The 14519-nt window shown below is 38.5% G+C and overlaps 4 protein-coding genes across 6 annotated transcripts; 2 read left to right on the top strand and 2 right to left on the bottom strand.

Moving 5' to 3' along the window:
- Positions 1–279: 279 nt before the first annotated feature.
- On the bottom strand, positions 280–4384 carry RB195_004249 (uncharacterized protein; the record flags this gene model as incomplete). Of its 2 annotated transcripts, none has more annotated exons than XM_064181271.1 (9): positions 280–387; positions 467–595; positions 654–767; positions 1104–1241; positions 1427–1549; positions 1630–1788; positions 1844–1948; positions 2024–2131; positions 4361–4384. In XM_064181271.1, the coding sequence occupies 9 exons, from the start codon at positions 4382–4384 to the stop codon at positions 280–282; spliced, it is 1008 nt and encodes a 335-aa protein (XP_064033273.1). The 2 variants fall into 2 exon arrangements, with proteins under 2 accessions (XP_064033273.1, XP_064033274.1); XM_064181272.1 differs by lacking the exon at positions 4361–4384 and adding an exon at positions 2210–2308.
- Positions 4385–4531: 147 nt separating this feature from the next.
- Positions 4532–8093, top strand: RB195_004248 (uncharacterized protein; the record flags this gene model as incomplete). Its single annotated transcript, XM_013442704.2, has 10 exons — positions 4532–4715; positions 5226–5445; positions 5508–5688; positions 5741–5879; positions 6500–6692; positions 6754–6976; positions 7219–7283; positions 7457–7587; positions 7650–7819; positions 7875–8093. The coding sequence occupies 10 exons, from the start codon at positions 4532–4534 to the stop codon at positions 8091–8093; spliced, it is 1725 nt and encodes a 574-aa protein (XP_013298158.2).
- A 272-nt stretch (positions 8094–8365) lies between these two features.
- On the bottom strand, positions 8366–10607 carry RB195_004247 (uncharacterized protein; the record flags this gene model as incomplete). Of its 2 annotated transcripts, XM_064181240.1 has the most annotated exons (10): positions 8366–8404; positions 8460–8594; positions 8659–8817; positions 9468–9623; positions 9694–9792; positions 9858–9911; positions 9984–10063; positions 10134–10228; positions 10338–10425; positions 10493–10607. In XM_064181240.1, the coding sequence occupies 10 exons, from the start codon at positions 10605–10607 to the stop codon at positions 8366–8368; spliced, it is 1020 nt and encodes a 339-aa protein (XP_064033272.1). The 2 variants fall into 2 exon arrangements, with proteins under 2 accessions (XP_064033272.1, XP_013298157.1); XM_013442703.2 differs by lacking the exon at positions 8366–8404 and having other exon boundaries at positions 8445–8594.
- Positions 10608–11626: 1019 nt separating this feature from the next.
- RB195_004246 (uncharacterized protein) lies at positions 11627–14427 on the top strand (the record flags this gene model as incomplete). The annotated part of the gene is made up of 2 exons (XM_013442702.1): positions 11627–11775; positions 14304–14427. 2 exons carry the CDS (start codon positions 11627–11629, stop codon positions 14425–14427), a joined length of 273 nt encoding a protein of 90 aa, XP_013298156.1.
- Positions 14428–14519: the final 92 nt, after the last annotated feature.

Genomic DNA, 14519 nt, shown 5'->3' with positions numbered 1-14519 from the left:
AGGGTTCCGTTGGGAAACACTTTTGCGAAATTGTACCCGGAAAATGAATGCTATGCCATTCTGACCATCTAGTGATTTTCATGAGCTAAGTATTGCATGGAATCCGAACCATCATGGAAATCAAACACTAATAACAACAACATTTCTTTAATTTCAAGGCATAAAAATATTTCCTTGCAAAAACACAACAATCAGGTTCAACAACGATACTGGAATAAAACAGAATAGGGGAAAAACAACACAAATTAACAAAAGAAAACACTCTGATAAGGCATCCACTTATTGTTGGTGTTTAATTTTTTGCTTCTTCTGGAGTTTTCTCTTCCACTGGTTGTTTTTCTTATGGTTAGCATTCTTAGTACCAAAATCGACGACACCAGGCATTTTCTGAACAATTGCAAAGTCGGAAACTAGAATCAATAGAGTATAGTCTTCATGGAAGGAACTGAAATTGCCAACAACTGACCGATGAACATCCTGCTGCCTCCACTATCGACTTTCCACCTATACGCCGCTTCTTGTCATGCTTTTTACCAGCGCGGACGCCTCTGCCTCGTTTCCCTGGAGCCATCGCATTTCTCTGCGCCTCCTTTCTCTGCAAAAGAGTACCCCTAATATAGGTAATTATGTATATGGATGGGTGTAAGAAGTACATCTTTGGCTTCTTCATCGGAATGCATTGCATCGAAGTCCTCTTCCAGGTCGCTGACTCCAGAAAGATCACTGAGACCAGAGCATAACGAGCCAACGTCAGTTAAATCATCGTCCTGACAAGAAAATAACAACAAAATGCAACTAGAAACTCGCTCCAAAACTAAACAACAACAAAATATAAAGTTATGAAGAAATTACAAAGGAAGTACTTCTCCATTTTCTTTCTTTTTCGCAAAATCAAACTTAATTGATGGGATTTCCATCTTTAATTTTAAGAAAGAACCTAAACACAAAAAAGGGTCACATAGTTTGAAAAAAGAAAGAACGGAACTGAGGTGAATGAGCCCCTCCTCTTCCAATATCAAGAAATGACCACCCCATTCCACTTTTTTAAGCAAACAGAAAAATAATTTCAACAGCTACATCTGAAACAGAATGAAAAATTGCACCTCGTCCATTTCTTCGTCGTCCCTATTGTCTGCGCTAGTTGAAGTGCCTGCTTCCTCATTTCCATCTCCATCCCCTATTTCGCTCTTCGTCTCACCAATCGTTTCATCATCATCAGCACACGTTTCCGTCATAGGAGCCTAAATTCAAGAAGAAAATAAAAAATCAAGCCGAGGACTACTGCACAATTATAACTGTGACAACAAATCCACAATTCTTGTTTTAGATGCCTAGATCCATCGGAACATATTCTACTCCACCAAGAACAAATTCATAAATTCAACAACTTTGAGGGAAGAAATATAAAGATAGTGAATAGATGAACCTCGTCATATTCCTTTTCAGCACGTTCTTCACATCCAGGTGGAACAACAAAATATGGCAATTTACCACGTTGAAAATCGTTCAGCACAGATTTCGCTATAGCAGTGATATCAGGTTCACCTCCCTAAATACCTTATTTTAGCTGATAGGTAAAAAAAAGATTAAGATTAAGACACTCTATCAATGTAAACGGGCAGAAGGTACCTTCAAAAGTCGACCTTGTTTGATAGCGATTTTCGTCATGAAATCCTCCGCATCCGTCCAGTCATCGATTCCGTAATGTTTCTTTAAATGTTCCACTTTCACACGGTCTAAGACGCCTTGTACATGATTCTCTGGATCTTTTACGTTTTCAACGCGAACCTTAATATAATCAATTAAAAATAGAAGTAAAATTTCATTAACAGAATCAACTCACAACTCCTTTAAGAATAATCTGCGTTTCTGAGTCACCTTGCGGATAAACGACTCCGGGACAATCTATCATGTAAATCCTTCGCATAAGCATGACATATTGCCATACCTGCATCAAAGAACAAAGATCAATGCAAGAAAAACATGAAAAGGGGCTATTACACGCTGAATATCCAGAAATCACCTTTGTTTCTCCAGCAATCGGAGCCGTTTTGCATACTTTTTTCTTCCGTAGCGTATTCACAATGGAAGACTTCCCAACATTTGGATATCCTATGAAGCCCACACTTATCTGAAACTTATTGACATTACTGCACACAAAAAAAAAAACTGGGACAATCAATTCAGAGACTCTTTCTATTTACGCTACGATTTCATAGGTGTCCTTTATCAAGAAAGCATCTCTCGGCAAATTTTTCAGTCGCAAACTTCGATCGATACTTGTCAGATGAGTGAAATGTGAGATCATTTCTAATTATGGCTCAATTAGTTAACTAGAGACTTCGCTAATAATGTTTTCGTTCACAAATGGAGGATTGTTTTTCCAGTGTTGAGGCTATGGACTAGAGGATCAGTGAAGATCGATTGTTCTCCCTACGCAACTACTTTTATGACCTATTCATAAGAAAAGATGGTTTTAATCGCAAAAAGCAAAGCACGAAAGCGAGCCCTTCGCAACGTCTATAAATCTCTGGAGTTTTAAGGAAAGACATAAGTTACAGCGAGATATATTATTTATTAGAAAGCTTAAAATAAACTTAAAATAGTTACTTAACACTAAGAGCTAAAAGGATGGGAACATAGAGGCAGAAGTGGAAGAATCATTAACTTAGATGGAGGGAAATCCCTTCATAAGGACACAGTGAAATCAATAGCGGAGAAAAACAATGTTTCGAGAAACATATGACTCCGAGGAATCCACGCAATGACTTCGATAGCTGACTCACAATGTCATTCAAGAGAAACTTTCAAAAAAAAAAAAACAGAGAAAAGAAGGATCAGCTTGGAGAGAAAAAAAAAGAAACAGATTGCGGTAACACTACGTTTTATTAGGAATCTGTTTGTAGCGTCAAGTGATCCAGAAGATCTACGAGGATGAAAGAAAACTCACAAATAATAATAATAACAATAATAACAACAACAAAAATAACCCGCTAGGTGAAGATTTGAAGTGAAACGAGTGGAATTCCTCAAAAAAGTAGAAAAAAGAGAAAAAGAAAGAAAAGAAAGAGAAAAAAAAGAGGAGTAGAACTCTCCTATATAATAAACTAGTTATATATCAATGATAATTACCCAACAAATAATCTACTTGAACAACCCTGTTTTGAAAATTACAATGTTTTAGCGGTTTTTGATGGAAATATGCCCGTAGTCCCTAAATTAGATGGCAAACCGACGCAGACCAAAGACCTGTCAAATCGATCAAACAAGGAATTCTCGCCGTGTTTACTCAGTTGCGCGTGTCATTGAAGCAGAGAGTGGAAAAAAACGTCCCCAAGAGGAACACAATCCGCTTGGGAGATGGAGGCATTGGGGATACGGCGAGAAGTTCTCGAACAGTTCTTTATTACGGACGAAACAAATGTAACAATAACAATTCCATCCAGTTAAAGTATGAAGGGATAGATTTTAGATTTTTGCATAATTCCACTCGAAATAACTCCTCCATAGACAATCGTAAGCGAAAATCGTAAGCGAGAAGGTCTCCCACGCGCCAAAGATCCTTATCGGTATCTATTCCTCGATGGAAGTTCATCACAAGAACTTTCGCTACACGATATCCAAGCACGAACCAGTGACTAAGCTAATTGCCTCGTTTCAGGTGCTCAGGTGGCCAGCGGTGGGTCCCACAATGATCCATCAACGTCAATACATGCAAAATTTGCTTCGAACCGATTCCCACAATCACAATATGAAGCGTTCAGGCACACACAATGAAGGTGCCCCTGCCGCCAACAATCGATTGCCGCTGCACGCGCGTAATCGCGCCGCCGCCCGCCTCTTCCCGTCGTTTCGAATTCTTCAACCTTTCGCTATCATTATTTCCTTTCTTCGCATTTCACTCATGCTTCATTTAGTTCTTTTCAGAAGTATTAGATTTTTAGATTGGATTGATTATTGGATTAGAAGATCTTGTCTTAAATGGACAGCTTAAAAGCATTTTCTTAGAAAAAATTCCGCTTATAAATTGTAATAAATTAGAAAGTTAGTGCTGGTTCTGCTCTTTGTATACTCATCCGTAGGAATAGCGCTCATTACCTCATTTCTCCACGAAATTGATGTGTAGGTGTTTTTCAAGAGATTATTTTAAACCGAAAACCATTTGTAGTAGTTAGATATCACTTGAGGCAACGTTGCTAAAGTGCGTATTTAAAGCATTTTTCAGCATTTATTTGTACGTTGTCCTCCTAATTCCATAGTTAACATCTCATTAATTGGCATCACAATCCTAGAATCAAGTGGGAATTGACGAAAACCACGTCCTCTGCGGAAGGGACCATCTGGATTATCACTAACGTACAAACAACACGATAATAAGCAACATATAAAAAGATAAAATCACTGGTGTCTCAATCCACTTGGGATGCGCCACTTTACTGGAATTCGTAATCGTTGAGGTTTTGGAACGCGTGTTGGCCTATACAATGACTTATAACCAACACGTACGGTACTCAAATTGCCCTATTTCCAGATGTCGTTGACAGTTCGATATCGCTGGACAACTCCGCTCCGAGAAGCGCTCGTTAAAAGTGTGGGAAAACGTGAAAAATTATGGAAAAAATTCCCAGTGGTTAGTCATGATATGTCAGCACGAGCGAAACTTTGGTCGGAAGTAGCTGAAGAACTCATGCAACAATTCGATGTACATATTGATAGTGAGTAACATCTTCGTACATTTAATTACATTTTTCACTCATTTTGTGTTCATAGCGTAGTAATAGAGCGCATCATGCTACAAATTGATACCAAAGAGTTGGAAGTCAAAAATATCGGCAGCTAAACTTGTTGTCGATTCCGAAAATCTATTATTTTGAACATTTTAGCATAAGTGCCATGTGAATGTTCGTCAGCAATATTCCTAAACATCAATCATTTACCAATTCGCTTATGTGACATTCATTTTTCAGGATTTTCTAGATTAATTATGCTTTGGTGATGCACACATTCAAATGAATTCATGTTTTCATTCCTGTGCAGATTCTTTTCTTATTTATGTGATTGTTGTGCAAATTGTAGGGTGAAGCGAACCAAAAACACTATCATCCGTGTTTTATTGTCACATGCAGATCGCAATTCCAAAAAAAAAATCAATTTGCAGATCAATACGGTTGCAGTCAAAAGTGACAATGCAGCTGCATGCACAGAAATAATTGAATGTTTTTAAGCTTATGATATGAAGAAGACTTGGAAGAATCTGAAAGATAATTATTGGCGTATTACCAAAGCCTTTGACACGGAACCAGAAAGAGCGATGAAATGGAAATTCTACGATGCAATGCGATTTATGGATAGAGCAAATATCGACGAATCACACGGTTCGCATAGCCCCAGTTCAGATTCGCATTGTTTACCTTCTTCGTCAGATCGTAAACCAAAATATGTTGGGTATGTAATTTTCATTGTGATTGATTATTATTCAGCATATATACATATCATATTCACTTTAGCGTTGCTGAAGATCTGTTGGAAGAACCCGACGACGTAGAAGACGACCATTCGTCACCTCCACTAACTACATCCACTCATCCAGACGATGATATTAAGGGAGACAACGGAACTGCTTTTACGCAACCAAGCGAAGATGTACCACTTCAGTTAAAAGGAATTAGTGGAAATTCTGGAAGATTTGTAAGCCAAGAAAAAATAAGCACGCAACTGTGAAAATTATCCTTACATTTAGAGACGACGAGGATATCAAATCAAGAAAGCACAGGAATTTGTCCAAATTTCTATACCTGCTCTGGATCGTTTTATTAGTGCTAAACAAAGACTTCCATTTGGCACATTGATTCAATGTATGCCTATTGATCATACAGAAGGTTAGTTTACTTAGCAGAACTTGGAGCGAGTTGTTTTCTTGCTGGAGAAATACCATTGCTTGGTCAATTCGGAAAATCCGAACGCTGCTAAAGAAATGGATAGAATGACAACATTTCTCCGCAAAATCCTCTTGCTTACGCCAACTTCAAATGTTGTTTCGCAAAATTTGGAGGATATACAGAAATAGAAACAGTGGAAGGCAAAATAAGCCTTATTGTGGGGTTTAAAGGTATCACTCGATAGGAAATCGATGAGAAACTGCTTATATCTACATATTTTGAATCAAAAACAAAAAGTTACTCAGATATCCATGTACAAAATATTCGGTCAGTCAGTTTGTTGCTGTATATTATACCTGGGCCCGAACATTAATATTCGTGTAGATTATCGGACCAAGTATCGGATGGGATTCGTAATTTCTGTCTGCGAATATTCGAGAAGCCCCGCTTGTCTGCGTGTATTCAAATTTACGAAGGTAAAGCTCTAAAAGTAAGCAAATGTTTGTATTAGAGTACTCCTGAAATGTTGAATGCTGTCCTTTTGTACAACTATGCCCATTTTCTAAATACTCGATTACGGAACGCTCGATATAAGTACGAACCTCTCAACTATATTGCAGATATTCTTACATCTGAACTTGAACCCATATGGAAAAAGTTCAAAGAAGAAGCGAAAGAAGAAATGAAAGCAAAGCATGCAATGTATAACGCGTTGAATGACAAAGAGCAAATCACAGAATGGGTTCGCAGGACGCTGCCAGAAGTTGAAAATCCGGAGACGAAATTACGCATAAGCATGGATCTGGACAATAAGTAAGTTTGGTGCCTTTTTCCAGTACCACTAGAGTGAATAACATGGCTACGATCATTTCAGATTCGTTGATCTCATCAAAATGGTTCGATTCAACTGCGAGTTAGGTGATGAAAATCGGGCTATGGTTGTTAATAGCGCGTCTCGATTGCGAGGTATCTACCACCAGGGCGCTTTCGCACTGTTCGTGAAACAAAATATGCCGAAAGGTACACTACAAAAACTTCTCGATGCGTTTGATGATTTCGTTTATAACAAACAACCAAGGGATCCAGTGATCTCTAAGGTAAGCCCATTGTCTCTTTTATAATGAGTCAATTTATTCACCAAATACTAAATAGCACTAGATCTCTTTTAAAGTGCTGATGTATGGTGATGGGTGGTGAATTTCCACACCATTTTCGGAGTTAGGATGTCGTGTCGGGGTCTCTGTACAAACTAATGTTCATTTCTTTAAAAAATATTGACTAACTGAAGTAGGAACTTGACATTTATTGGTTTTTTCATGCTGTCATGTGTACTACTCAGGTTATCGAAGAATGCGATCCTTCTGTACACACTGCTTTCGTCGCTCTTTTTTCGGTAATTGAAAGGTAATATTCTTCAAATTGTTTCATAGTAACTCATTCATTTTATGTCAAATACATAGCAAGTACTGTAGCACTTGAGTTCAGAAACTACAGTCAGTCATTTAGCTCTAGCTCTAACATTCCTTACATAAGACAATTACTCCTCAATCCCAATTACTCTATTTACAACGTTTCAGATACGGAGATGAGCTAAATATGGAATGTCCAGACAACCGCTGGGCGCGAGTAGATAAGGAATCTAAGGGAAATATCGATCGCTCTTTCCAGAGAAGGAAAAGGAAGTATGATTTGGTGGACTTCAAATCAGGTATATACTAGTTCTTCCTTATTCTCATCCACTGAAAGCATCAATACAACTTTTACTTCTAGTTGAACATGATCGGATTGCAAATGCTCGTGCCAAGTTGGCCACTCAAATTAAAAATTACACAGCGACAGTGAATTCTACGCATGATTTGTTGGCAATGGTTGACGAAGGGGACCATCAGACAAGAGCAGAACTTACCGAAACACTCAGAAGAGCTCAGGAAGCCTTAGAAGTAGGTTGGGTACAGTTTTATATGGTAAAAGGAGAGAAATTGGTTTCAATTCCAGAAAACCACTGAAGAGCAACAACAATTGGAAGTGCACTACAGAGAATTACAAAATTTAAAAGCTGCATTAAATAGAAGAAAAGAAGCGGAGACCGCCTTAGATCCTGAGACTGTTTGCACGCCAATTGCAGCAACAGATCTCCTTGAAAATGGGGAAGAAACTTCACCTATTGCTGCTGCAGATCTTTTCGACAATACGGTGAAAAAAGAACCGCAGTAATTGCATTTGTTGTGTTGTCGTTTTAAGCTTTCAACATAAAAAAATGAAGAGATAAAATGACCACAAGTTCTATGACAGTAATCAGCGGAACAAGTGGATAAGGCTGAATCTGTTGAGGGGTAGAATGTAATGCGACAATCAGCAAAACAAAAAGACATTAATATATGAAGACATCAACGGAAAGCTATAGAATAACACTAGTTGGCTTACAAAAATTTTTTTCAATATGCCCAATGTGGCATCATAGCTTTTTGTTCTATTTATCTTCTCTTCTACTGTTTGTGTGGATAAACCAGTGTATAAATAACCACCTAACATTGTCTAGTTCATTCCGAAGCAATCAGAACTATGCTATGGAGCACGTACCTGTTGTCTGTCTTTGTGCAGTTTAGCGAATTGACGCAGCAAGTTGATCACAGCACCTTTTCCAAATGAATGTTGGATCGAAGCATGAAAAGCTATTGTTGGCATCTCCTTCGACAGCTCGCCAATCCATTTCCGCTAGATAATCAGATGTACCATAGAAAAATCTCCGCTTAAGGTTTTCAAATGTGAAGAAACTTACGGTAACCCAAGTAGGGACCAAATCCACCTTATTTATGACAGTAACCAAGTGTTTATGTGGCTTCTCTTTGCGAAGAAATTCCTCCACATGTCGACATCTCGTACCCATAGGATCACGAGCATCAATTACTTGAACAACAACATCCGAGGAGTCTAGGACCTAGAAATGATACCGTCATGAGGGTAATTATCGTCAATACATAGAGCCAACACATCCTTAGCACCCAATTGTTTTTTGATTCACGGAAGACTTAATATAGTTAATCGGACTACTGAGAATATTTGAAGCTCAGTAAAACCTGTGGGATTGACAAGAATATCATCAATGAATGTTGGAAAAAAGTGGAAAAAACATGTTACCTAGCATTTTTCCACAATACAATTATGAGGATTCAATTTTGAACGAAAAAAATAAATAACCGTTCAAGTTAAGCTGGAGATCTTAAGTGGAATTTTGACGCAAAGTTCCTTGGCCAAATAATTTACATTTACAGGCCAAGATGATAGGAGTAGGATCAAAACGGAATTAAGCTGCTGTAATTGCGCAAACAGCTGAATTCGAAGCGGTGCGATGAGGCGTAGCGGTTAGGATCGAGGAGGGACCTTCACTAACATCATCTCCGTGCAACCCCAAAAAGTTCAACGGATGTAATTTGTCCAGATGAGGAAAAGCATAGAGCGCCTCTTTAAGGGGCAATTCAAAAAAATGTGTAAGGTAGTGCACATACAACTAATCCCCCATTGAAATACACTATGAGAAAAGAAATTGAATTGAAAACTAGAGCAGAAATGAACAGCTCGGAAAGCAACCTTGTACAATTCTCCCCAGACGCGATTGCTCTGTCCGGCACGGAATAATGGATTGGGATTTTCCTCACGGACCAAATTTCGTTCGTCCACTTGCAGGTCACGATCTTTTCCCACATCGTAGACTTCCGCACGTTCTTCCACCGATTTTGTCATCTCCTAAAAGTAGGAGAGTATGTAGTGCTGAAAAATAACGTTTTCTTCATCCTGGAAAACGAAAAAAATGTACCTCAAGGGAAGAACATGTGAGCTTCGGCCGTTTCCTTAGTGACTTCTTACCAAATGTGTATTCAAAAGACTCTGTATCAGTGACGTGAACTCTTTGCTGCTGCAAAACAAATGTTCAGCAGGGAGAAAGCTTAAAATAGCTGATTCTTGGTATTACACTCTCACCTTTGCCTTCTCTTGAAGTAAACTAATCGGAAGCTTTGTTTGCTTCATCACGACCTAAAATTGTCCATTTCTGCAAATTAATAAGAGCAAAATGTACAGTTAGAAAAGAGGCAACAAAATCCACACCTGGAATGGGTCTCGCATGACTTTTCCTAGATTCTCCTGGAATTTCTGCAGCTGTTCTTGACCCACAATTCGAGTGTTACCTAGGAAATAAATTCCCGCGTGAAAAACATGCAAAAGTTTGGTAAATGTCGAAAAACTTCAGATACGTACCGAACCATTTTCTGTTAGGTTCAACGCGAGCAACAGTGCCCGACTTCAGTCGGCCTTGAAATGGAGCTTCCTTGAGGATGTTTCCAGCTTTGTCGCTAAAAATGTACACATATCTCAGAGCGAAAAAAACGAAGGTACAAGAGAGGATAAAGAAGTCTAAACAAACAATGTAAAATAGCAAAAACGATAGAAATAGGAATGTACCGTATTGCTTTGAAGCTTTTGTACATACGCAAACGATTAATAGTGGCCTTGGATCGAAGATGGGAACTTTTCGCATCTCGTGGCCTATCTAAATATGGTATAGCGAGTAATAGCCAAAGCAGTTTCCTAACTTTTCTTCAAGAACTTATGTTTACCTGGATTCATACTATGGTTGGAACCTTTAAAGGTGTGTCGGTTCTTGACAGGTCCATAGTTGGGCTTTTGCTTTAGCTTTGCATTTGTTTTCCCCTCGTTGCGTTTTTTGACCATATTGATAGGTTAAACCTGAACATAAGCGAATGATACAGTGGATTCTCGTAACAGAAAATATTATATCGATGGCGAATGAAAAAAAGAGTCAGCAATGATTCATCACGACATGAAAAAACATAATTGTTTGTATACAATCAGTTGAAATTTCTCTTACATTCCTAGAAGCGGAGAATATAAAATAACATTTAAAAAGACACATTCTTAAACAAAATGGAGCTACACACATAAACGAAAATGGGGAAATATTGAAAATAACAGAGGTGAGCTTGTTGAAGTTTGGTTGATTTTATCATATTGGTCATAAAGAAACTCCTAGACTTTCATTCTTTCTTAAGTTTATCGGAAAAGTGTTCAGACTAAGAAAATGCGCAATGTTGCTTAATAAAGTACTATGGAAAACCTACGAGTTCAGAGAATAATGAGGTTATACATTTCGTGAGAGAAAGAAACCAAAGCATCACAAATTCTCCACAGATACTTTAGTGAAACAATGTTAACTTGCAGACAAATAATGGATAAAGTGAAGTATTTCTGCTTGAACCTCAAATAAAAATGTTCCCATTCCTAAATCTGAGTGCATGTGGGAAAAAAGAGATCTTTCCTTACATCAGCAACTCTACGCGCAACAAAATGCAACTATTATCAAAGAGATTTTATATAGTTGACGAAAAATAAACAAATATCAATATGAATACCAGAACTCCAGAAAGACTGCAGAAAGATTCCGTGCCCTGTTTTTGTCTTACGCTCCACCGCCACACGGCAGCGATGCGGTTGTCGGAATATGGGCGGCGCGATCACGGTGGTCGCGGTTTTCTCGCCCGCCAGTCGCTCCACCTACTGTGAATTAGAATAATTTTATTGTTTTTACTCATCCATTGTCCATAGTGGTTCTGGATTAACTGTTTTGTTGTGCGGTAACTCGTAATTCTTGCGTGCCCATATCTCCGTCCTCTTTTTTTCAAAAAGAGGAATTACTAGGGAAATATTCCCGTAGTTTTTGTCAGTTCTTCAGAATGTCACCTGGACTTCCAATGCGTGGAATGATACACAAAACCGGGCGCCGAGCCATAGCGGTAGCTTTTTCCGCTGCTATTGCATCAACGATCGCGTTTAATATGTTTTATGTCATGCCACGTCATGAAAAATACGAGGAGTTCTTCAAGTAAGTGCTGTTTCATATTTATCGCATAATTTTCCATATTTTTTTTTAAACTTTTACATGAGATGAAGGAGAAACTCGGAGCGATGCTTGATGAATCCCTTCTGCTTGCGCTAACGCGTTAGATTTCAATCCAGAATCGTCGAGATTTGTGGAAGTGGAGGAGATCCCCTGAAATCCTCAAGGTTCTTTGTGTGACCTGAACATAGAGGCTTCGAGAGAATCTCAAGCACAGTTTAGTCATGCTTCGTAAAAGCAACCAGTGCTGCTCGTTCAGAACAGATCCGCAGCAGATCCTGAACAGCGAGAGCCTTTTCCCAACGATCCGAGGCTTATTGACCTTGCATGCTCCTTATACAATGAATTCTGCGGGTAAACTGATGTATCAAGTCGGTATCCTTGTCCTTCCTTCCTGATGGGATACACACAATCACCCTTACCGTCGCCCTATTGGTAAATCGTCGTAATAGTCGAGTCCTTTTGGACTGTTCAAACACTTCAAACTTTCAGCAGTTATATGCTGATGATCGATATATTACAGTCAAACATGGGAACCAATTAGGTTTTGTAATTTTTCCAAAGAAATCTTCACTTCGAAACTTTGATGTCTTCTTCTGAAAAGCTCTGCAGGAATCTATACAGACTTCTTAAGCCTGTCAAGCTATTTTTCACCCAGTGACACTACACTTTTTTCATGTTTTGAACTCTCAGCCTTCGTTAGTTTCCGTGACTCCATTTGGTCGCTTTTGAAGAAGTTCCAAATTAGTTTGTTTCACAATTTCTTTCCTTTTCCATGGATCTCGTGATCTTTTTATTTTTTTTTGATCAGATGCTTCCAGCATAAATTAAAACTACTTTTGTATTAAAGGAATTCTGAATAGTTCTGATAGGATTATCTTGTGATTGTTAAATTTTGTGTAAAATGTTTGTGAGACTATATTTGTTTGGGTAAAATAGTTTAGGTAGTTGGGGTGGGCACTCAGTGATACCTTTATTTCTCGAAGTAAATGATTGAATCAGTCCTGGCCCTAAGGCCTAAGCATTAGTCTTAGAAGATTTATGACATGCAAACTTAAGTTACTAAGATAAAAAAGCAAGTTAGAGAGTCGAGAAATAAGGGCGCCACTGAGTGTCCCCCACCCCTCCTTCCCCTCCCCTTCCCCCTCCCTTCATCGACTACATTTTTCCCTTCTTGTTTTAGTTTTAGTGTTATAGTGCATGTTAAAGGTGATGTGGCACTTAGTTGTTTCCTGAATCCATGGATGTGTTCGGAGTGGATGTGTTGTATTTACTTAACATGCAACGTCCACTCGTAACACCAAGCACAGCAGCCGATTTTTTCTTTTCATTTTTCCTCCTGGCATTCACATCTTCGTAAATCAGTTTTATCGAGCGCACATAACCTGCGCATACCGTATGTATTGTGAAATGAACAAGTGAGGAAGGAAGTGTGACTACTGTGCAAATTTAAATCAATTCAACATGTTCGTTTAATTTTTCAACATCTTGAACCATATTTGATTTGCTAACTATTTTTGTTTTTATACTTGAAAAGTTCCAAAATTTTTAACAACTCGTTTAAATCGGAAGTGATAGGTATGCAAAATTCATTTTCTGCTGTCAACTTGCAATTTCAAGAAGTGAGATTTTTCCTGCATTTTAGTGCTTTTATTGTGCTCCTTTCCTCCTGCTCGTGTATTGCAGTTTTATATGTATTCGATAATTGCTATCAAAGTATTGTCCCTAAGGATAAAAATACTGACTTGATACATCAACTACCCCCACTTACCTGCACATGTCACTCTTTTTTGAACGACACTCAATTATGAACCTCAAATGATGCTGAATTTATCCTTGTCTGTTGTCTAGTTTGTAGAGGTAGAGGAGTTACAACAGCCGAACATTTCTTCGGTTCAAAACATAATGTAGTTTTGTTTACATTTTTAATCAGAACACAAAATGCCCTTCTTCTCCTAGTCAGTATTTTCCGCAAAAAAACTTACGAAGGGAGAAAAGACGTCATATTATCTGGTAGCAGGTAGTTGACCACTTGTAATCTTGCTTTGATCGTAATTGATTGACGTAAATTACGATGCGACACTGTTGTTTCTTTTTGATATAGTCTTTACTTATACATGGTAATTTTTTTAGCCTGGGTACACAGGAATATTTCGTTTGGTTTTTTTGTATCCTAACTACTTTTACATGGTAAATGAGGAAGAGTTGAACTGAAATGTTGTTTGCGTATCAGTTTTTGATGCTAGCAGCTAGGATCGCCGTGGGACCAGGGGCCGTAGGGCTAGCTGCACTCGGATCTGATTGAATGATGAATGGTGCTAGCAGGGGTCTCCCTCGAACCAAACAGCTACGCTCCACCGCGCCGCTTCGAGCGCAGCAGCTTACGTAACTGCAGCAAACTTCATGTCCTTACCCGGCTATATTATGATAGATTTCTATGTTGAAGAAGATGTGGTTAAGAGAAGCAAATGCGCTCAAAGGTCGTTCTCTTTAATTTATATTTCTATCTTTAGGAACTACGATCCCTACACCCGCATGAAGGAAATTTGTGCATCAGGAACCGGATACATGCACACGTGTCCCAAGGATCTGGCAAAAAGTTATGAGGAGAAGGGCAAGAAGATTGCTCCTTTGTAGACTTGTTCTTTCTTTTTGTGCTCAGCTGTAATTAGAATGAATGTTATAGTAATTCTTTTTAAATCTGTGAACAATTCTTAATTTCTAGACGT

This window comes from Necator americanus, chromosome I (genome assembly GCF_031761385.1).
Source record: "Necator americanus strain Aroian chromosome I, whole genome shotgun sequence".
Lineage (NCBI taxonomy): Eukaryota > Metazoa > Nematoda > Chromadorea > Rhabditida > Ancylostomatidae > Necator > Necator americanus.
This window is presented reverse-complemented; position numbering and strand designations above follow the sequence as displayed.